Source organism: Amblyomma maculatum, chromosome 4 (assembly GCF_055883805.1).
Source record: "Amblyomma maculatum isolate TAMU_Amacu chromosome 4, ASM5588380v1, whole genome shotgun sequence".
In the NCBI taxonomy this organism is placed as follows: Eukaryota; Metazoa; Arthropoda; class Arachnida; order Ixodida; family Ixodidae; genus Amblyomma; species Amblyomma maculatum.
Window position 1 is genome coordinate 61,730,787 of NC_139347.1, and position 23,125 is coordinate 61,753,911.

Below are 23,125 nucleotides of genomic sequence, written 5' to 3' on the forward strand. Positions count from 1 at the left end.
ATGGTGCGGGTTATGTAGCTTTTGCCTAGAAGCTCCTTGAGGAAGGTACCGCATGCATTGTTTAGAATACATTAAGGCAATGTACAGGCAACGTTTCTTTCGTCATTTTTTGTTGGTGTAACGTTGAAATAACATAACGTCAACGTTTTCAGAACGTTGTAGAAACATTAGTGCATAACGTTATCTGGTGATCAAAAATAGTGACATTAGCAACAATCAGGCAACGTTGCTCTCTGACATTTGTGGCCATTCAGATAACGTTCCAGTGACATTTTGCGTTACCTGGGTTGGCTCGACCCTACCCGATGGGCGAGGGGCATGTATACTCTGACGCGTCGGGCAGGCACCTCCTCTCTTGCCTCCTTGCTGGTCGGGGACGGGACCGTGAGCTGTTCGTCTGAGCATTCCTCCTTTTTCTCCTCTCCTGCCTGCGCCTGGTTCTCTTGCTCGACGCACGGTGTAGCAGCGATCTTTGCCCGATAGAAACGAGCTCATGTAAACCCGGACGGGTCGGGCTGGCTTAGCTCGACAACCGGCTCCCCCCTACCCGACCCGCTTGCGTCGGGCTCATGTATACAAGGCTTCTGACGCGTCGGGCAGGCATCTCCTCTCTTGCCTCCTTGCTGGTCGGGGACGGGACCGTGAGCTGTTCGTCTGAGCCTCCTTTTCCTCCTCTCCTGCCAGCGCCTGGTTCTCTTGCTCGACGCACGGTGTAGCAGCGATCTTTGCCCGATAGAAACGAGCTCGTGTAAACCCGGACGGGTCGGGCTGGCTTAGCTCGACAACCGGCTCCCCCCTACCCGACCCGCTTGCGTCGGGCTCATGTATACAAGGCTTACGTTGTCTAGCCTGCCCGCCCCTAAAGCCCCTTTATTGAGGGGCTTTACCCGCCCTTCCTTTCAACCTCTCCCTACTAATAGGAAAAAAAAATACAGAAGAAAGCGTGCGGACGGCTAGATGCTCTCCCTCCGCCAGCTCGAAGCCGCGCTCCGACGGCGAAGCGCTTTTCTCGCTGCCCCAGTAGAATAAAAAAACAAAAAAAAAAAAAAAAAAACGTCGACAGGACACGCAGAAGTGACGTAGTAGCTCTACGTCACTTTTGTGTCACGTGATTGAGCGTTCACGACCGGCAAAAATACCCTCCCGCATGCCTCAGACCTCTCCACGAATCACAGAATGAAAACAAGGTCCACCTTCTGAACAGGCCCCTTTGTGGAAAACCAGTTTCCTCCCCCTTCGCCTCGACCGACCACCACCACCCCAACGAGCTTCATGGCAGCGCCGGCTGGGAGAGGAGGTAAATACCTCCCCTTGGGGGAAGGAGACCAGCGATGGGTGCGCCACCAAGACGTCTACGCGGGTTCCCGCGAGAGGACGAGAGGGGACTTCTGGATCCAGCCTGCAACGAGAGCGGTCGTCTCCCGCCGCCTCTCCCGGCAAACGCCGGGGGATAGCAGGCACGGAGTACGCTGCGCACACGGGAGGACCCGTCGTGCACGACCGCCCATCTTCTGGTTCCCAACGGCGAAGCGACCGGTAAATACCGCACGCTCTCGCCGCCTCCCGCGGCAAACGCCGTGGTTGGCTTCGTCCGAAGAATGCGGCGCGCACGGGAGATCCCGGCCGCCATATTCACGGCGCGTTCAAATGTCCGCCTCCGAAGTCGCACCCCCATTCCCCAGCCGGTGAGTCAAAATTCCTTCTTACGTAGCCTTGCCCTTCCAAGGAATACCTTGTTGATGTATAGCTAGCCGGCATGCTCTGTATTATTTGCAAGTGCAATAAATAGTATTGGAGTATTACCGCTGTGTCGTCCCCGTCCTTTGTCCCCTTTGTTCCCTCCGCGGGTCGCCAGCGAGGACGCAATGCGGAGTAGGAGCGGGGCGGAAGACCGTTCCCCCTTTTAAATACCACACCTTCCATAAGCAATCAATATATTCCAAAGAGCCTAATTTTCTTATTTAGCTCTCTCTAGGCGCATTTTTCGGCATAATACGATTCTGTTCTTGTAGTTGTTTCTGGTCAATAGCATGTAGAGGCAATGCATTTGCGTATACGGCTAATACGACCGTATTCTAACGTGGGTTTGGATAACACAATCTCAAAAATGTATGAAAACCTCGCAAGGTTTCGAATTTCCCTCCAAAAGGATAGTAGCCGAAGTAACAGTGAAGTTTAAGCCGCTGTTTCACCACTATTTGCTCCATGGAGGAAGGAAACAACTTTAGAAAGGCCCTTGCCATTCCCAATGCATTATAGAAAGTGTGGCGGAAGTGACGTCAAAATTTAGGTTTAGCCAAGTCGACACCTCCTAGATAGGCTTCTAAGAGATAGAAGAGAAGTCTAGGAGGTGTTGGCCAAGTCGGGCCATTAGCAACGGCGACGCTGTTGCTATGAAAACTCGGGCCACTAGCAACAGCGTTGCTAAGGGCCCTATGTTGTTGTTGAAAACTTTTATTGGCAAAAAGAAGAAGAAGAAAAAAAGAAAAAAAAGAGAGAGATGATTATACATTTCGGGTGGGATCCTTATTTCAGGATCCCAATGACCACCGCTGTGGCTCTGGCCTGAACAACCATTTTTATTTGGGTCTCCAAATCTGAGCTCAGCAGGGAGGTCTCCCACTGTTCCTCGGAGTTTTGTGTTTCCAAGCCGCGGGGTTTATCGCCGAAGCATCCCCACGTGACGTGGTATGTGGTTGGGGTCTCGCCACACCAAGGGCAGGCGTCTTTATATTGATTAGGAAAAATGATGTTAAGCTTATGCAGGTTTGGGAAAGTGTTTGTTTGTAGTTTGCGCCAATCTCTAGCCTCTCCCGCGGTGAGTTGGCGGTGCGGAGGGGGAAAAACTTGTCTCTGCATTCGGAGAGAAAGTAGTCTTTCGTCATAGGAGGGGGGTAGAGGGATAAGGTCGGGAAGGTTGCCTGCTCGGTTTGTGTATCCTCGAGCTAGGCCATCCGCAGCCTCGTTACCCTCAAGACCCTCGTGACCGGGAGTCCAAGTGATTTGATGCTTGCTGGTGGATTTTTGAGTGTACTCAGTGTTGAGTATAGGTGCGATGGGTTTCGGGATTCTGCCTGAGAGAAAGAGCCGACAGGCTGACTTTGAGTCTGTTACTATATTGAGGTTCTGTCCCGAGGTGTCTCCATGTTGTATGGCCAGCGCTATTGCGGCTGTTTCAGCTACAGTTGGGCTACTTGTTGGAATAGAGGCGCTGGTGATTTCCTTGAAATTGGTGTCTAGCACTACCGCCACGGTGTGAGCTGAGTTGGGGTATGTGGCAGCGTCAACGTAGACTACGTTTCTTGTCTGTCCGTGAGTTCGGCGCAAGCAGTCGACTCGAGCATTTCTTCGGCCATCGTGCTTTTCTTTCTGCATGTTCTTTGGCAGTGGGGACACATAAATGCGAGATCGAAGAGTGGGATCGATGTCTTGTGTGTCCTGGACTTTCTCGAGATCCATTGGTGTGCCAATCCTTTCCAAGATAGTCCTTCCGGCCCTGGTGGTAAAAAGCCTTTCCTTCTGTGAGGTAAGAACCGCCTCTTGTACTTCGGCAAAGGTGTTGGTCAGCCCGAGGTCTTCAAGGCTGTCGTTTGATGTGTACTTGGGTAGGCCCAATGCGTGTTTATAAGCCATGCGGATGATTGCATTTGCTTTGCTCATATCTGCTTTGAGTAGGGTGAGATACGGTAGTCCGTATGAGAGGCGGCTCATCACCAGGGCCTGTACCAGGCGGGTGGTGTCCTCCTCGCGCATGCCTTTGCGGCTTCGAGTAACCCGCCTGATCATGCGAGCAACCTGATGAGATGTGGTTTGAAGGCTTTGCAGGGTTTGTGTTGCCTTCCTGTCACTTTGGATCCATAGGCCTAGTATACGTATAAGCGGAACCTCACTAATTTTCGTGCCCTCGAGTAGGACCTCGATGGTTCCCGGGGACTTGTAGGCATATCCCTGTATGCGGATTATTTGTGACTTCTCCGGTGCGCAGCGGAGACCGCATTTGGCAGCTTGAGATTCTACGCACGTGGCCGCTGCTTGCAGGGTTCCCTCTTTAGCGGCAAGGGAGCCTCGAGGCCCTAGGTACGTGAGCTTCGCGGAGAAAGAGAATGCAGAAGGTAACGGAGGAGGAGAGACGTTGCAGCGTCCGGCTTCAAAAAAAATGACGTCAAGGCCTCTCCTAAGTTCCTTCCACGGTGGGTTCTTTCCTTCCTCCATGATTTGCTCAGTTAACTCCCCTTCCACTTCTATGGTTGAGAATCGAGCCCTCAGTTTCGCAGTCGGCAGCTCTAACCTTGACAGCCTGCCAAGGTGCTGCACGCCGATAACATCTCTGCATGTTTATCTTTTTACGGGATCTTCTGTTGGGGTGGGACTGTCCCCCAAGTTGGCAGCGCGCCAAGTTTTAAACGCTCTTCGCGGTGAGAATCCGCACCCAAGATAAAATTCTCTGTGCGGAGGTAATAACTTGTTTAATTCTACTAGTTTCTGAAAAGCTTGCTACTGGATGTTGAGAAACAAAGTCCAGTGCAAAATGATAGGTTATCCAAGCCGCGGCAATAAAAGTAAGTCATGTGCTAAGTATGTTTTATTTGCAACAGCGGGGAAAAAGTACAAATAGTAAGGCTATGAAAAGTCTGAGCTTTGTGTCTTTTAGGCACCGCCACTAGATACGCAGCCAGCGCCGCCGTCAAAAGCTTTACTTCTTCGTGTTGCATTGATATCGCCTGTGCATATCATTCTGCTAGCCAAGAAGCTAGCGAAGAGCAATGGCAGATTGTATTAGAACAAAACTAGCGATAGCAGGCGAATCTAGCTCTATTTCTCGGCCGCGCGATTCTTTAAAGAAATTTAGCGACCCGCGCATGTCACCGCGCATGCGCTGATCTCTCTGAGGGCGCCCCGTATGGCGCCGGCCAACTGCGCGTACGTCTGTAGCGCGGAACGCGTACGCAGTGCCGGCACGCTGAACGCGGGTCGCGCTCGTAAAACAAAAGACTCCCCCCTCCTCTGTCCTTGTCCCCTCCGGCCATCGAATGCGGGGGGCGGGAGGCGGAGGTGGAGTACGGTTGAAGATGGGTTGATGAGTTATGTGCGACTTCGGGAAGAGTCACTTCCAGGTTAACTCGCGATTTGAAAACTTGAAAATTGCGTTTCCGAATCGTCTGATGCCTCACGGCACACAAGTCAGCCGAAATCGCGCTACTGAGGCGCGCTCTCCCAAGGACGCGATGACGTCAACCAGCACTGACATCGCAGAGTAGACGGGGCTTTTAATTCCCATCGAAGATTCGATCCCGCATCCTCAGCCGAGTGCCCTATAACCGTACGCACCGGGATAAAAAAAAAAAAAAAAAAAAAAAAAATCACTGACAGTGTAGACGCCGTGTGACGACGTTAATGAAAAAGAAGAGGAAATGAAATGAGACTACTAGCTTCGGCACAGGTATACCATCAACGTTTTCGTATACTAGTGACGAAGTTTTTTTTTTTTTTTTTTTTACTTTTTCCTGCGCGATCTTGTCGTCTTTTTCTTATGTGTGCGCATGTGTGTTGAGGTCGATCGGGATGGGCACAAGTGGCGTGGAAAGCAAACAGCGCGCAGCATCTCAAATTGCTTCCAGCTCAACGGCTTCGTCACGCGTGCAAATGCATCGATCTGTTATTGTCCCCAAGTAGGTGGATATCGACTTGCACTAGCATTCACGCACACTCGATCTGGATCCTGAGCATTCGCTTACATCCCCCCCCCCCCCCTCCCATCGTTTTTCCTCTCTCCATCTAGCGCGGTGTTTCTGCAAATGGAGTTCGCGTGCTAAGCAACGTAACACAAGCGTTTGTAAGGCCGCGCAACGCGTGCGCCTGCGTTGACACGAAATATAACAATAAGCCCCCGTCGGGCTATTTCAGACGCAAACCCTGACATAGAGATATAATCCAGTAAGCAAACATCTCAAACAAGTTGGCGAGGATCGGAGTTTGTTCCAGAGCAAACGCGCGTGAACGAGTACGCCGTAGTAGCTTCGTTGACAGGCGTCACATTACTCCGCGTCGTGCTTTTGACGCGTCAGAAGAGCGACGCGATATGCAAAAGTTGTCCTCTGTTCACTTCAGCAAACATGAAAATCGGGTGCGCGTTAATTGTAACAGGGTAATTACGATGTGCATATAGAAAGACGGTGACTCACTTTCCGGCCCTAGTGAGTGAGGAACCGACGCCAGAGTCCCGCCGCTCTGTGGTGTATGCAGGCCTGTCGTTCTCCTCGTGGGCACCTCGACCGGTGGATCCGGAGCCCACACTTCCCGTGTCAGCCGCCTGTTGTTGTTGTTGCTGCTGCTGCTGCTGCTGCTGCTGCTGCTGCTGTTGGAAGGTCACGCCTGCCAAGATGCATCAGCACGGCGATAGGAAGTTTGATTTATTTATTTATTTATTGCAATGATTAATTGATTGATTGATTTTATTCATTTATTGCAAAGAAAACAGTTAGTTGTATGAGTTTTAATGATGCAAAAGCTATTGCGGCAACTCCTTCGAGTTCAATCGCAATTCAAACTCTCGAAGGCTATCTACTCGATCGCCTTTGAAAATGACCGTGTGACAGGAGCATGATGAGTTGTTACGTGAGGTGCCTAGAGTTACGATACTCACATTTGATTTAAAACCTTGGCCTTCTCAAAAAAATGTACAAACAAGAGAAAGATCGACGAATGCTTGTTCGCTAAAAGCAATGCAGGGTGAAATGGAATGTGTTCATTATAAAACGCTGTAAAATATATTTTCCTAAGATCGTCAGCAGTGAAAACACTATGTCATTAGTAGTAGTAGTAGTAGTAGTAGTAGTAGTAGTAGTAGTAGTAGTAGTAGTAGTAGTAGTAGTAGTAGTGAAAAAAAAAAGCTAAAAAGAAAAGGAAGGTCGGCAGCAGAAACTACCATATACACTTCAGACACCTGAAGCCAGTGGAAATAAAAGCCATATTAGACAGATTTAACTCCAACTAACAGAGGACATATTATGAAAGTTATTTTTGTAGGTCACTCCTTTATTACTCTGTGGTTAGTCGGTCCTTCCTTAGATACTGGCCTGGTGAAAGGCATCGCATTTTTGGTTGTCAGTGATTGCGTCACAAGTGGAAATACTGGTAATGAAAGGGCAAAGTAAGTAATTATTACAGAATACGGCGTCGCTTCACTGAAGCTCGTCACCTTTTTTTTTTTTTTTTTTTTTTTTTTCCCATATACTCTTATTCTTGAACCAATGATGAATTCTGAGGCATTGTAATACCACTGTTGACAGACATCAGCAAAAACAAACGAGGTGCTTTTTAACAATTACATTTAAGTGCCTGCTTGCAGACAGAGACCAACCGCTATAATAATAGTCATATCAGCTTTAGATTTCGATGCACACGTCGCCCGGATGCACATGGATCAGTGACATTGCATCTACGTTCTGGACCAGCGAGCACCGCATAGTTTCCTAACTATAGCAGCGAATAGCGGCGGGCACCACACTGCAGCATGACAGCGAGCAGTCACGTGCGCCGCGAGGTGGCGGACCTACCGCTAAAAATCAAGCTCATAATCGGCATGCAACGATTATCGACTAAGCAACCACTCCACACAACTCACCCGCAAGAGGGCCCAAACTTGAGTACAACCACGTTCGCCATATCGAGTACTTTAATAACTCACCCGCAGAGAAAAAATATATCCGACCTAACAATAAGCGCGTGCCACAAGCGCAACGTACAGGGTTTAAATTGTACCGCACTGCCACAAGCTGCTCCGCCCAATCTACTCTCAAAAAAAAAAAAAAAAAAAAAAAGAAAAAAAAAAAAAAAAAAAAACCTCGGCCAACCGGCAAAAGTGAGCAGCGAGACGAGACAGCCAACAGCTGTACGCTTGACTTGACTCGTTACGAACTGTGCTACACTGTATACCCACCCAAAGCGTATCCACGCGCGCAGCCGTTATCGTGCACCACTGCACCAATTGTATTTCATTTCCCCCCCACGAGCAGGTATTCTACCATAGCAAGGCAGTAAATCACGTCAAGGGCTCTTTTATTGCATCGACCGAGTCGCTGGAGTGCTTCGTCATCCGGGATGAAATGGCGCGCGCTCACCTTGGTTGTTGGCAGCGTCGCCCGCGGAAGCGCCCGCGGGCACGTTGTCGTAGACGCTCGCGCGCCCATGCTCCGAGCTCGCCGACAGCCACCGTGCCGGGACCTGCTGCTGTTGCTGGTTCTTGTGCCTGGACCTGAAACTGCCCGCCTTTCGCCTGTGGGCCAGTTGGGGCGAGCACTCGGAGTCGCTCAGCGCGTGATTGTCGGGTCCTAGGTGGTTAGACCAAGGGCTCGCTCCGCCACCCGCCGCGGGATCGCCGCCGGCACCGGAGCCTGCGGACAAAACGCACTCTTCGCGCTCATTTCGTTATTTCGGTGCGCGCTGGATGCCTCCGCATTGCCAGTTACACTGCCGTTGTTAAAGGGACAATTTCACGGTCGGACTCGTTAAGTAACAAACTCTGTGGTCAGGGCACGTCAGGAGTTTCCAGCATCTGCCGCGTGTCACGTCGGCGAGAAGAGCGATGTTGTGTTACCATTGTTAGCGCTCAGTTCTGACTGTGCGAGCAGCCTTCGCGAAAAAGCCTGAAGCCTCGCGTACATTCTGCTCCGATAACAGACGCTACCTTGATTCAGCAAGAAATCAACCCCAGCTAACGTTGCGGAGCCTGCCCGCAATACCGTTCCTAAGACACAACGCAACAGCGCCCCAGCAAACGTCCCGGTAACTCGACGAACAGATCTGCGTCTCCAATGGGAGACGCAATCCAGATCTCCCACGATGATCACGAGATAGCCATTGTCCGCGTATACTTGAAGGTCCGGATGCGGTACTCGAAGGAAGATAAGGTTCCTTTTCAAACACATGCTGCACAAGATATATGGGGAGAAAATTCACTGCGTGCAGCAAAAAAATTCTAGAGGGCACTTTGGACCACTAAAGTGCGATGAGGCGAAAGCCATTATAGCGCGGTGGATCGTAGCCCTCCACTACGAAACCTCTATCTCCCACTCTTCTTTCACTCCCACCTTCCTCCCTTCCTTTACGGCGTGGTACATGTGTTCGCGGAGAATTCTGACAGACACTACGCCTTTTCTAGCCTGTAAACCAATTTCAAACACCGCTGATGCCTGCTGTACTAACGCCTCCTAGGCATCTGGGTTTGGTTTGGTAAAACTTTATTCATCTGGGTCAGCTTCTGTTTGTTGTGTGGTGCGACGTTCGAGGAAGCGGCAAATGAAAGGTGCCGCACGGACGCCTGGGTCGGACGCCTGGCGGGGTCAGCTTCGTTTATGCATGAGTCGCCTGTTGACGTCATGACCAGTCGTGAAGATAAATGGCGCGCCCCACGTTTAACACAACCAGCATTTCATTGAATGCATCTAGAGTGAACTATAAAGACATCAAAATACACCGGTGTTCTATAATTCGTCTATAGGAAAGGCGCAGTATCTGTCACTCGCAAAATCCCGCTATCATCCTCACGGTAGACAAGAGAAATTTTGAAGAGCGTTTCACGATCCGAAGCGTGGCGCAGTTGGTAAATCGCTGGGCTGCATGAGGATCCAAGGGACGGAGGTTCGATTCCCGGTTTATTAATTGACTTTTGACCCTCGCTCTCGAAAGCGTGGCACCTCTGCTGACAATCTTCTGTCAAAGGCTTTCGCCTAGAGGAGCTAACCTGCCAAAAGTAGTAAAACCCTTGCTTAATCTTGACCTGGCAAGCTTTATTAGCACAGAAAAGAAGGCCGTCGCGCACGCCGGTTAAAGATTTGGGCGGCTGTACATAGAGCGTTGCAGTGAAAACGACCTAACCGCGCAGGCTGATTACGCAACTGGCACCAGAGAAGAAAGCAATCAGAAGGACAAGAAAACCGTGCTTGGTAAGTTCATTATTGAAACAAGAACCTTTAATGCACAAGCATTACTACCTATCGGTGGGATTCAAACCCACGCCGAGCCAAAGAAAACAGCTTCGCTGGACATTGCGATAGACCAATACGCCACCTTGGCTACCATTTTCTTTTTTTTTTTTTTTTTTTGCAAGGTTTTGACAGAACTCAAACAACAACTCGAATACCATGATGACTGCGCCACCTCGGTGACCGGTTCCTTCATGTGGTAAGCTGCAGTCTTACACACTGCGCTTCGGATGTCGACGTCTTAACCTCCCGAGGAAAAGTTGCATTAAAGACCTTAATTAGGCCTCCTTCATCCTTATGAAAGCATGAAGCAGCTCTTAAATGATTTGCTAAACGTGGCAAGACGTCGTAAAATAAAGCTAAACGATCAAAGCTTAGCTAAACGAGTGTTGAATTAATACTGCTTCTGCATGCATATCCGTGCTCAGAACTTAACTGCCGTTTAACGTCTCTTTCTTTTTTTTTTTTTTGCGACTATATGTTGTAAGAAAATTCGGGCAGACACGTGGGATCAGGTCGGCACGGCGCGGTTATTCCCCCGTTCTTTAAATATCCCGCCCGCACATTTTCTTCGGTGCGCGCCACACGCCCGCATCGGCACAGGCGGTACTGTTAGTCCGGAGATGCATTCATGCGCTGCTTATCGCGGAAAGTTCGTTCCTACCAAGGCTTAGTCTGCGGCCGCAAAAAGCAGCCAAGAACACGCGTGTGGCGTGACACAAAAGGAGAGCGAAGAAAACGCACGAGTACGGAAAAAAAAAAAAAAACAAAGAAAAAAAAAGGGGAACTTTCACTCTCAACCTAACGATGCAAAAGCCGCGCCTGCACGCAGGTCTTCTCGTGTCTGGAAGCACAGCATCGAAGCTGAAAATGAAAACAAGTACGAGAAAACACGTCTGAAGGGGGAGAAAGCGATAACAAAAAAAAATAAAAGAAAAGAAAACTAGAGAACGAGAACAGTGGAGGAAGATTATCGCTCCCCAAAAGGTGCGACCTCAAAAGTGGAATGCGGAGAGCCGACGCACACGCCAGTCTGGCGCCCTCATCAAGGCCTAATGACCCTCAGGAGGTTAACGACCAGAGAAAGCAGATTCGTCACGAGCACTGTGCCGGCGACGCCGCGCGGCCGACGCTAATAACGCCCTCCTGCGCCGCAGTCGAAGCAGCCACGCTCACATCACGCGGGTCTTTCCAAGAAGGCGAACCAAGAAACCGGGCTCTCGTGCGTGCAAAGCAAGGGGCGAGGCACAGCACAGCATCCTGCGGTCGCAATTACTACGGGTCGGCGTAGCCAGCCCCAATCTCGAGAGTGGGTCGACTTGTCGCTCGCCCGTCCTCATAACTACACCGTGTTCGCATGGCCTTTCCCCTGCCACTCGCTAACACGCCGCCGTCAAGCGGTCCAAGAGGCACCGCGACGTCTTGGCGTCACCTCCAGGGCGAGTGAGGCCCCTAATGAGGGCCACTGCGGTTTTCGAACAAGGCGGCTAGACTTGTCTAAAACAAGTATTGTGAAAAGAAGAAAAAAAAAATATGGCACAGGCTGTGGATTATGGTCCGCTCTGCTAGATCGTGAGCCAAAGCAGGGGCCCTACTTGAAGTGCAGCCCGTACAGGGCAAACGTTGGCTTCATGTTAGCGCAAAAAAAAAAAAAAAAAAAAAACCAGAAAACTTGGAAAGTGTGTCGAGGGCCAGTTTCCCAAAAGTTTATGTGAAACGCAAACGCCGCGTTGAGAAAGACAGGATGGATAAAATTTATATGGAGCCTTATACAACGGCGCGTCTCTTCCTTTGCCCAATTTTCTTCCGTCCTCAATCTGTGCCTTCACGACGGAGTTAACTTCACTTTCTATTTTCTCGGAAAACCACACTTACTTTCATGGGATCACACGTTCATCGACGAAAAAGCTTTACCGTGCCCTCTCCGTTACAGTCTCCGTGCGATGCCCGCTCCGCTCTCCTAAAGAGGTACCCACAGCAATTACTTAGCGGTCAAAACGCTCCGCTTCTGAGTCAGGGGATTCAAAACCGGACGCTGCGGAGGCCTTTACACGCGGGCGAAGCACAAAAGGCTCCCGTGTGATGCGTGACGTCAATGTCCGTTAAAAGCTCTCCACCTGACTCCCTATTTATCCGTTCCAGCTCTCACGGCGCGGTTGAGGTGTCCATCTTAAAATCAAGTGATTTTCATTTCTTTTTTTCAATGACTAGACGAAATGTTACTCCAGCAAAACCTCACAGCACGCCAGATTCGCAGACCTTGAGGGCACATCTCAGGAAATGCCTTGCACGGAGTTTCCTGGCATGTTATGGAACAGCCGAATCATAACTAAAGCGAAACCGTCGTAGGAAGAAAAAACGCCCAGCGTTAGCGACTGATGTCGCGAATGCGAATATGCGAGCAATAGACACACGCACCGTCTGATAGTTTGAACCGATTCCGCTAACGAGGTCGGGGCATAGCATGGCTGCGTACTCGCGGCAGATTGAAAAGCGCCCTCGTTATAGGTTGTCTGTTATGGGTCAGAATCCAGAGGACAGCTAGGAGAGATTGTGAAAACGAGGTTTATAGCTCCACAAGTCCTCGGCACTACCGCTTACAAGGAGACCAGCAAGAATTATTACGCAAGTATATGCGAAACGGAACGGGTTCGCCACGCTCTGCAGAAAACGGAAGAGGCTTGTTAGAGGAACCGGAGCTTTCACTGGTTTAGAACGAGGTAGGGAACGAAGATGAGAGAAGAAACCGCGCGTGCGTCACGAGCGACAGCATTAAGGTGGCGGTTCTACGGTCGCCATCTTGGAAGTAGTTCAGATTCTGCCACCAGGCTACGCCACTAATCCAAGACTGAGGAATTGAGTACCCAGCCACCCAGCTCTCTCGACTTGAGCTGCCGGAACGCTTTTCTTGTGTTGCGGCGTGGACTTTCAAAGGTTTTTGCGGCTCCACAGCAGTGTCCAGGCAGAGAAAGGGAGGGATTTTGTCCTCGTCCTGCGCAGCATGGGCTGCCCCATTGAACTCCCCTCTTCACCCCACCACACCACTACTTCGAACAATACGCTCTACAACAATATGACAAGAGCCTTCCCTCTTTTGCCTATACTTCGTCTCACAAGATGTTTGCAGCTCAGCGAAAGGCAGAGGCACCCCAGCCGGTCCAACCAGGATCACGCGTACAATAGGCAATTGTGCTTCTAAGTGCCTCTCGACCCCCCAAATTGGCGGGGGTGACAGTAGGAGCACAATTCTCTATTATAGTACGCACAGGCGAGGGGCACTTAGGAACACAATTGAAAGGGCTCCTCTGCCTTTCGCGGTGCTGCAGATATCTTGTGAGACGAAGTATAGTTTCCGCTGTAGAGCCACGAACCCGATTGCTCCTACCCGCCTTGTGTGAGGGGGTTGGACTGGACTGCAGTAGGCTAGCTTGACTGAACACGAAGAAAACAGGGTGTCAACATGATTGCACAGTGCAATCTTAGTACGAGTGAAAAGGAAAAGCGAATGGCATTATTTCTGCACACTTCGTCAATGAACCTTAGTTGAAGTCGGCGCCTGTCTTGTGTTCTTTTGATCCTCGTCTTTTGGGCTGTGCAATCGAGTGATCATTAGCGAGCTTTAGAATACGGCGACCCTATCCGTAAGTGGGATAGAGTAATAGCGGAGCGTGTGCACTATAATAGAGAATTGTGCTCCTGCTGTCACCCCCGCTATTGCCCTGTCCCCCTAAGCGGTAGGGGCACCATGGTCTAAACCTCCCTGTTGTTGATGCCATAGATATAGTAGGGATCCGAACACTCCTTGACTGTAGTGGAAGCTGTCAGCTCTTGCGGTCACCAGAAATTTGCTTTATCAAACGTGATTACAAATATGATAATGTAGCTATAATTAGCTGAACTTCAGTCAACAGTCGCCCTTGTTTATTTTTTGTTCGTGCTTGTTCAATCTTGGAAACTAGAGCTGGTAAGTTACAATGTGCAAATAAGTGAATGATTGCCAATTTTTTCCTTTTGAGATGAATCGATATTCCGAAATAGATGTGAAATCCACCAAGAGGCTATGTATCGCGCAGGAGGCCGACATGTATTCATGTTCTCTTCGGCACTGAGGAGGCGCATTCACACTAAACTATGTGGGAAATGGGGGAAGGGGAGAAGGGGTTGTAAAGGAAGGTTGCCAGAAGAAAGGACCTAACGGGGACAGTTTTGTAGGCGCTTATGGCGACCACTTCCCCACTCCCAGTTGGATGCTCCACAGTCTTCATTTTATTTATTCGCTCGCGCGCGCGCGCGCGCGCGCGCGCGTGCGTGTGTGTGTGTGTGCGTGTGTGTGTGCGTGTGTGTGTGTGTGTGTGTGTGTGTGTGTGTGTGTGTGTGTGTGTGTGTGTGTGTGTGTGTGTGTGTGTGTGTGTGTGTGTGTGTGTGTGTGTGTGTGTGTGTGTGTGTGTGTGTGTGTGTGTGTGTGTGTGTGTGTGTGTGTGTGTGTGTGTGTGCAATTAAAGGAACACGGTATTTTCAGGCAATTAGAATAAAATTTTAACAATCAATCTCCTAGAAACATTTTTCTCCTGCAGAATTTCACTCGACACTGAAATCTGATGTGAAAAGTAGCATGCTATGGAAGACGCTGACCTGTCCTGCTGCAGCATCCCGTGATGATGCATGCGCTTTCTGAACCAATATATTGGGTAGACTACTGTAGCTTGTAGCCTACTTTATTGTACTAATTTCACAGGGCACACACACGTATGCAACAAGTATACTTTAGTGTTGAGCCCGCCTTTCGGCTTCATGTGTTGGTAGTAAATAATTTCGTGATGTGGCACTTGTACATTCACACATTTGCAACATAATAATCAGAGCCCAATTTTTACTCTATGCAAGAGCGTCCATGCTTACCAAATGTTTTCCTGCAAATGCCAAACGATTAGACGCATCGATCAGATTGCGTTCGGTCAGATTTGGCATGTGCTATAATTTGTGAATTTTTCCATGCCAATGCAGTACAGCGGTTTTGCTTCATGTGGTCAAACGGAAGCACGTTCTTTGTATGCTTCGAAATTCTCACACGCTTCTATGTCACTTTTGCTAACATGATCGGATACCTTTCAGAGCACAGGAAGTCGAGTTGCTTCAAAACAAGGTTCAAATAAGTCAACAAATTGGGCGTTGAGACGGCGGGTGAGTGGACGCCTGGGTGACACGGTATCTACCTTACTCGAGATAAGGGCCCCATTCTTTTGGAAACGCTCTGCCTGCCGACGGGCTTTTAGAGCATTAGCTCTGTTGCTCACTTGCGCGAGTTGCGCGTTTTTCAAGAATCGTAAGCAGTGCCATCACCATAGCAACATCGCCGTCTTCACTGTGCCCGGGCAAACTAGACCGAACGCTCCGCGCCCCCGGCCACAGCGGCAAAGCGCGGTAGCAGGCGATGCTAGGCAGGTATAGCATTATAGCAAAATGAACGCCGAACCAGCTTCCCTGCCGAATGCATCAACGGTTTACCCTAGACGCCGTAATGCTTCGGACAATCCGCGGTATATCCCCCTTCACGAAGCGGAATTAGCTGGGAAGAGGACGGGACATCATGCACGTATAAAATAAATAAAATAAGCGCAAATAAAAGCATCAAACGGGAAACCAATTCAGTGTTTTCTCTCAAAAAAAAAAAATGTATATATATATATATATATATATATATATATATATATATATATATATATATATATATATATATATATATATATATATATATATATATATATATATATAGGGCCACTGATCAAGTCAAAGTATTTGAAGAAGATATAAACGAATGCTTTTTGTCTGGTTTCTCCATTGTGAACAACGAAGCTGTAGGGCTGTCGAAACGATAGTACGTTTTCATGAAACTTTGACTTGGTCAGTGAGCCTTTATATTTTTTTATGCCACCACCTGATCAGACTGCATTTCGTCGAACTCTTGATTACAGTGGTTTTTCTCATTTGAGCTAAGCTCGACATTCGGTTCAGCAGCGTTGAGCCTCATCGTTTTTTGTTTTTCAATTTTTAGTGAAGGGAATGACGGAAATGCAGCGGCAAAACCCGATTCAACATCACATTTTTGTATTGGAGAAGCTTCACATGGCTGTTTCCTACTTGCCCATTCACCGAAAACATCCCCGGCAGGTACTGCGGCACCTTTACTATCATCACCAGAACGCAACATTCGGGGAAAAAAAAAAAAAAAAAAACATGACTGAAACGCTGGTGATTATCTTCGGCTGCCCACTATATCATTTTTTCTCCTTTTCTTTGGAGCCTGCACTGCTTGCGCTATATAGGAACTTCAATGGGAAGGTTGAAGAGGCATGCTTGTGCATGTTCAGGTTTTCAAGTTGTACTTGGCAGACTGTAGAAACATTTTATCTGTACCAGTAAAGTGGCAGAGGGTACAAGTATTCGTGCAATTTCTCCTAGGGAGACGCTCTTTGAAATTATATTATATTAATTTATGCAGTGTTATAGTTCCGTGCCCTACTATTCATTTTATCGTAGAAAGGGGAAGATATTTTTTCTTCTTGGCACTGAAAAAAAAAAGTAAATTCCACACCCTCACAATGTATGCTAACACCGCGAACATCTGAAGATAGCTTTGTGGCGGAGCTAAGACGAGGAATAACCAGCTCCGACAGCGTTCGGGTTCGAACTGTGTTTTTTTTTTTTTTTTTTCGCTGCTTGCACTGAGACGCTTAGTGCCAAATTCTTCTTTGTCCAGCGCCGTGCCGTTGTTTGTGATAAAAGCGCGGTGCGAGGGGCGCTACAAGACTACAAAACAAAACCAGAAAAAAAAAATTTCAATGTCTCCGCCACGATTATATCTTGCTGAGTAAGTAGAGTAAACAAGTAGCGCGAGAGCCTTAGCTGGCAACGTTTCGGCACACAAACAGTATGACACACTTAATTCGAGGCGATAAATAAATTTCAATGCAAGCAAGTGTACATTTGTCAAGGGACCATTTTCAAGTAGCGCTACTGCGCATGCGCGAAGCACCTGCACCTCAGTTCGACCCGACCACTCGACGCGACTCGCCAGTGTTTACCTCTCTCGCCCGATGGAAACGAAAGGGCAGAGGGAAAACGTTGTAGAAGCACAATACCCTCTCGTAAATACCCCTCGATTCAGAGTGTTTGTGGCGCCATCCTCGTAATTTTTCTGAACTGCGACATTTTAGTGCACATGAAAGTTTGTAGATGGCGCTACCTACTACGTTTATCACACGTGGCTCTGTTATTTCACTATTATTTGCTTTTTGTACACTTTGTAGTTGATAATTGTTACCGGTTGAATAAAGGAACGAAAGCCCGAACCTTTAAGTTATATTCGCCAGAAACAAACAAGCCATGGAGCATTTCAATCATGCTTAAAATATTTCATGAAGAGCTCGCGCGCTTCAAGTGAACCACGAAAAAATGAGCTGAAATCATCCTGGCAGTGCACATTCCTCGAGAGTCGTAGAACAAAACCGATGCTTATCCTCTGACAGCGAGGTGTAAAGTTTTTCCACGCGAAATTTCAGCACAGATAAAAGCTTATTACTTGAACAGTTTAACATTTAGTTTAAGCCATTTTACAAAAACCGCAATGCTTGATCACAAATAACTTTTACACTAAATGAAGCAGACAGATGATATTTTCAGGAAAAAGCGAACTATGTACGACCTCCTACTGTGCAAAAAATCTCCGCAGCAGAATGCGTATCTTGAAAGTTATTGTATGTATAATTACCTGTTTTATACACTTTTCACAGGCGCGTGGCTAATAAACTATGCGATACACAGTAATAAAAATGCTTAACTTTGTTTATTAACATCTAATCTCAAAACATCCCGAACGGTGTTTTCCTAGGTGCAAAAGATTTTGCACAATTTTGCTTTTCCCGAGACAAGTAGAGCTGAAAAGCCGTTTCTTACCTTTGTGTTTTCCTTTACAGCTTAAACATCGTTGCAGCTATTTATAAACCAAATGCACCATTAGAAAGGAGAGGAAATAAACTTTATAAATATATTAAAGTCACATTTATAAACTAAACTAGTGAGGCGCAGTAGGCGTATGAATATCGCCAAAAATGTCGTCTCTTCACCGCTGGAGTGGGACCGCCACCTTAAGCGCATCGCTCTTCGAGATTCTCGGAGGAATAATTCGCGATTCTTCGGAGCAATTTCGATTTCCAAGCCTCGTTTTCGAGGCTCTCGAATGGAAGCTAAAGCGAATGTTCGCTTTCTTGTTTATGCGGCCAGCATCACTCTTGATTAATGTTTTTTTTTTTTATCTTAATTTATTCCGAGCGAATTTTTGAATGAAACTTCCTAATTCCTCACACTATAACATTATTTTCCACAACTCTCTCGCTTCAGTGCCCCTGTTTAGTGAAAGCATTGTGCGTCTACCCCTTATCATTTGCGGAAAACTGGACTGAGCAATTCAGAGGGCAACGGAGCCACATTGAATATATTCGTGTTTGCCGCTATAGGTCGCCAAGAGAACCAGTTCCAACTAGAGCGGTGAAAGCAAAGCAACGGAATTGCGGTTCCCCGACAGTCTGCAGGACACCCTGCCTCGATTCTGTCTTTATTACATGGCGTTAGTTTTACAGCAAGAGCTGTACTACGCCATGTTTCGCCACGGACATCGGGTGTGACAATTTGACCTTGAAGTCAGGAACTTTCAGTTTGGTTTGCAGTTAAGTAGACCGCTTAACACTGCGTTGGTTAATTACCCCAACGACATTGACCTTTGATATTGAAGCTTAACAATGAGGTTAACCAAGACAAACATAGCTCTCGCTCTGAATCTAGGTTTAGAAGAGTCCAACCTCTATAATTTTTGTTTCTTTTGCCGCTCTTTACAAGCTCGTAATTGTGCATGTGAATTGATTTCGTCACTTTCCATTACAATTCATCCATGCAACTCGCCAATCACCTGCTGCCCCTCTCGTCGAACGCCTGTTCAAAATAAATCAGTGGCGCGACTAAACGGTACTCAAGCTGTCTTGTCCAACTGCTAGGCCAAGGGGGCCAGAGAAGTGACGGGGAAAATGACGGGGGAGGGTGGAGGAATACGCACCTTGATGCGGCTGCTGGGTGCTGCCTCGCTTCTTTCGGCGTCGGTTCCCGCGCAGGCTGTCCATCCTGCGGAGGATGGCGTCGCGGATGCGCTCCGAGCCGCTGCGCCGCAGCTTGGGTCCCGGCGATCCTTCGAGGTCGCCGGCGGCAGGCAGCCGCTCGTCGCTCGTCGACAGACGGCTCTCCGGACTGCTCCGAGGTTCGTCCAGGAACACGCTGTCGTGAGAGCTGTACGCCTCGCCCGGCAGCTGCTGCTGAGGCAGGCCTTGGTGCGGGTGCGACGGCAGGTGCTGTGGCGTACGCGACGCGCCCGTCGGGGTGACCACCACCGGCAGCGGCGGGGACACGCGCGACCACCGGCGGCTGCTACGGTGGAACTGCCAGTTGTAGCTCAGCGCGGGGCCTTCCTCCTCATCGCTGTCGTGGTGCATCTGCGTCGGACCGCCAAGAAGCGGCGAGCTCGACATCATCGCGAGCGGGGGCAGCCCGAGGGGTAAGGCCAGAACCCAATAGACGGAAAGTTTTGACGTATGGCATGTTCTTAATAGTTTCATCGACACCTCCGAAATTATTTCGTCAGTTAAATTAAAATGTATTCAGCATGGCTGTATGGTTTAGAATAAAACGAAACAAAATGAACTCACCCACATGGATTCGTAAAAAAATTCAATCGCCTGAGTAACCTTTAAGGACGTGGAACATGCATGCATGTAACGTCGTTAAGCACATATATCTGCCCAGACTTCGTCCAGTGCAACAAGCTGGCGTTAAAAGAAAAAACCGCTCTATTTGATGCTCGGACTAAAAATGCATAATTGTAGCGCGTGACAACGAGGCCTAAAACACAGAACAGACCAAACAAAAGCCTAATTACTATATTTATATTGTTACCATATATAGAGTTTGTAGTGTCTACGTTTTCGCTCTGTTCTCGTAACGGCACACTAGTTACCATGTTTTCTCAAGCATGGCGGCTACTCTGCAACATTTCTTTTTTTTTTTTGTTTTCTTCAAGGATTTTTTTTTTTTTTTTTTTCCCAGCGGCCGCCATGAACAACCATCAAACTACTGCACACCTCGTCATGTAAACAGCAAGTGCCGGCGTCAACGAATCAGTGACAACGTTCACAGAGCTTTCCGCACAAGAGACATACGATCGCTCAGTCGGATCACCTTCTAAACGCGCGTTGCTGGTCCGCTCAAGGACCCCACCAATGCAGTTTCTTGCCAGCGAGGAGCTTCGTGAATACGGGCCTTGCTTCGACCGACGCAAGCCCTTGCTCGTATAACGCTGCACGAGTTACACGCAGGTACGGCGCAGTCAACTCACAGAGCTAACTTAGTGACTTAACATTGTGCGTCATTCGAGACGAGTTCAACGGCAATTTCTGGTACGGTATGGAGAACCTCTATTCGTGTCCTTCAACAGCGGAGATAGCCGGAGGTGGGCCGAAGTCTACAGGCAATGGCAAACAAAAGCTGTCAAAGCATGTTTCACGGAGTCCGCCAAGGCCAGACTATCGATATGTCTAGAGGGGGGGCAGTGTGCGTAACATAGGAAGAAAAAAAAAAAAAGACCTGTCGAGATGAAGCCGAGGGTGTGCTGAAACTCGGTATGGCCAGAGGGATGCGTTAGGAAAAACACTTAAGCCGTCTAGCTGAGTTACATAACAAAAAATGTGTGTATGCGTGCGTGTGCGTGTGTGTGTGTGGGAATGGAAAGGGGGGGGGGGGGGGGGGGGGCTCCCAGCACGGGGCCTTGTGCAAAACGAAGTTGTCGCAATAAGGCGATCACACCGACGTGGCCACACAGAAGTAGTCATTCTCGCAACAGAGAGGTTGGCAACATCAATACTATACCTAACCTGAAAGCGAAATACGCAAGGGTGGAAGAGCGAGCTGTGTTGTTTCTTTCTTTGTCCACGTGTTCAGAGTGCGCTGTTTTGTTTTCCCAACACATACGCAAGCTCTTTGCGTCGATTTTTCAAAACAGTATAAGAATAAGCCAGTCTGCTGACCAGTTGGTGTGAACAAGGCCGAAGCGCCAACATTTATTTGTTTTTATACTCAGCTGATCGGGGTCCGTGCTTTCTTCCATATGTCAAGCTGAAACACCTCGCGTTAATGGTGATAGCTCCCGAAATCCCTTCATAAGCTTGATTGAACATCCTTCGTAAATCTTGAAATGGATGAGCCCAAGTTTAGAATCCGCGGACAATGGAGGCATCAATCACCTCGGCAGACCGGCGGCTCTGTGCCTGAACATCAGGCGCTCTGGCAAGCCCTGTGACGCCAGCGCCAAGAAAGAATGTTTGCGGTGAAACATCGCCAAGATATGCGGTATACAATTCCACGCAGCGCAAATTACAGGTTATCTTCCTACAGTACAAATCGGCGTAGAGGGGCGAGTACACTTAAGTACGCCGAGATGACACGACACTCTCAAAAAGGTGAGAAGGCGAGGTACGATGACAATGGTAAGGTTCACAATGACGCGAGTTCAAATCAGGCGAGCCCGTGGCACTCCGAAAAGTGGAGAAAATTACTTCGCTTTTCCTACTGGCTCCGGAAGCTTCAAATGGAAAGGTCGCGGTCGCAACGGTACGACCTATAGCAATATTATATATATATATATATATATATATATATATATATATATATATATATATATATATATATATATATATATATATATATATATATAGTCCTGGTGCGCCGCCTGCGAAAAATCGAACGACTAAATGTACGTGGCACCCGTTCCTGACGACGCGACTCAATTAAGGAAGGGAGGAGCCGTTGTCTCTCAGGCCTTATTTCATTAAGTACCCCATAAGGGTCAAGACCTCTTCGAAATTTCTAAATAATAAATCAAACAAAATAAATCAAACGAACAAAGATAAAGAAACAGCCGACAGCTAGGCGTTGAAAATCTCGGAGAACTTCGCCGCCAGGTGCGCCCATTTCATTTAGCTCGACAGTGGGACAGACGGACAGCGGCTTCGGGAAATGCCCACACACAAAAAAAAGCAGCTACGAGAGAGCAACTGCGCGGACATACTCCACATTTCGATTCGCAATTAAGTTGGAGCGAATGGCGAAGAATATTGACGCGGCCGGAACTATAGGACCGTCAATGTCAGCAAATTCTGCGCTCGCTTCCAGAATTACATCCGTAGCCAGACGTTGTCAAAGGTTTATAGAATGCCTTGTTGAAAAGGGCAGGCGTAAAAGACAGCTGTCTTACCGACTGCTTCACCAAGCCGTCGCTCTTCAAACGGGCGCTCTTGTTCAGTGTGTTGAGTCTCCTGCGTTCGAAAGAATAAAAATGAAGTGAATAAGCATCACAAAAAAAAAAAAAAAAGACTTTTGCATATACAGAACTCGAACAACAAGCAGTCTCAAACAGAACCCTGATTTTCCTTTTCTATGTCCCGAAGCCGTAGTACGCAATTGCTTTGTGGGGTTTAACGTCCCAAAGCAACTCAGGCTATCGAGACGCCGTAGTGGAGAACTCCGGAAATTTCGACCCCGTCGGGGTTCCCCAACGTGCACTGACATCGCACAGAACACGGGCGCCTTGCTTTTCGCCTCCAGCGAAAAGCTGCCGCCGCGGCCGGGATTCGATCCCGCGTCCTTGGGAACAGTAGTCGAGCGCCGTAACCACTGCGCCACCCCGGCGGGGTGGCGCAGTGGTTACGCGATTACTGTGAGCAAGTATATGCAAGTATATGCGAATCATATATCCGAAGTTGAGTCTCAGCCAGCTCCAACAGATCCGCAATTCTGAACACGCTTGAAGCTGACTGATAGCTAAAGCAAGTGAAACTGCACAAAAGCGTTTTGAATATTTGAAGCACGAAAACGTCGAAACAAGGGTTAACCAGCCATCGACAAGCTCCTCCAACTGTTGGACTAAGCCATGGGAGAGTTGCCAGAATGACCACCACACGCTCATCGGCGACATGCAGTTTTCCCGGCAAGCACTAACTCCTTCCCGTTCGTTCACTTGGGAAGCATGACGTCGCGACGACAGACAG

At 48.5% G+C, this 23,125-nt stretch overlaps 1 protein-coding gene across 4 annotated transcripts in view; it reads right to left on the reverse strand.

Annotated features, from left to right (window-relative positions):
* Positions 1 to 23,125, reverse strand: part of cv-c (RhoGTPase activating protein) — a 451,349-nt gene that overhangs the window by 30,000 nt on the left and 398,224 nt on the right. For all 4 annotated transcript variants that reach the window (XM_084601697.1, XM_084601699.1, XM_084601698.1 and 1 more), the window contains 4 exons: positions 22,333 to 22,393; positions 19,090 to 19,519; positions 8,121 to 8,393; positions 6,183 to 6,372 (listed from right to left, as the gene is read on the reverse strand). In XM_084601697.1, the coding sequence (XP_084457823.1) occupies positions 6,183 to 6,372; positions 8,121 to 8,393; positions 19,090 to 19,519; positions 22,333 to 22,393 (954 nt within the window). The remainder of the gene's footprint in view (positions 1 to 6,182; positions 6,373 to 8,120; positions 8,394 to 19,089; positions 19,520 to 22,332; positions 22,394 to 23,125) is intronic.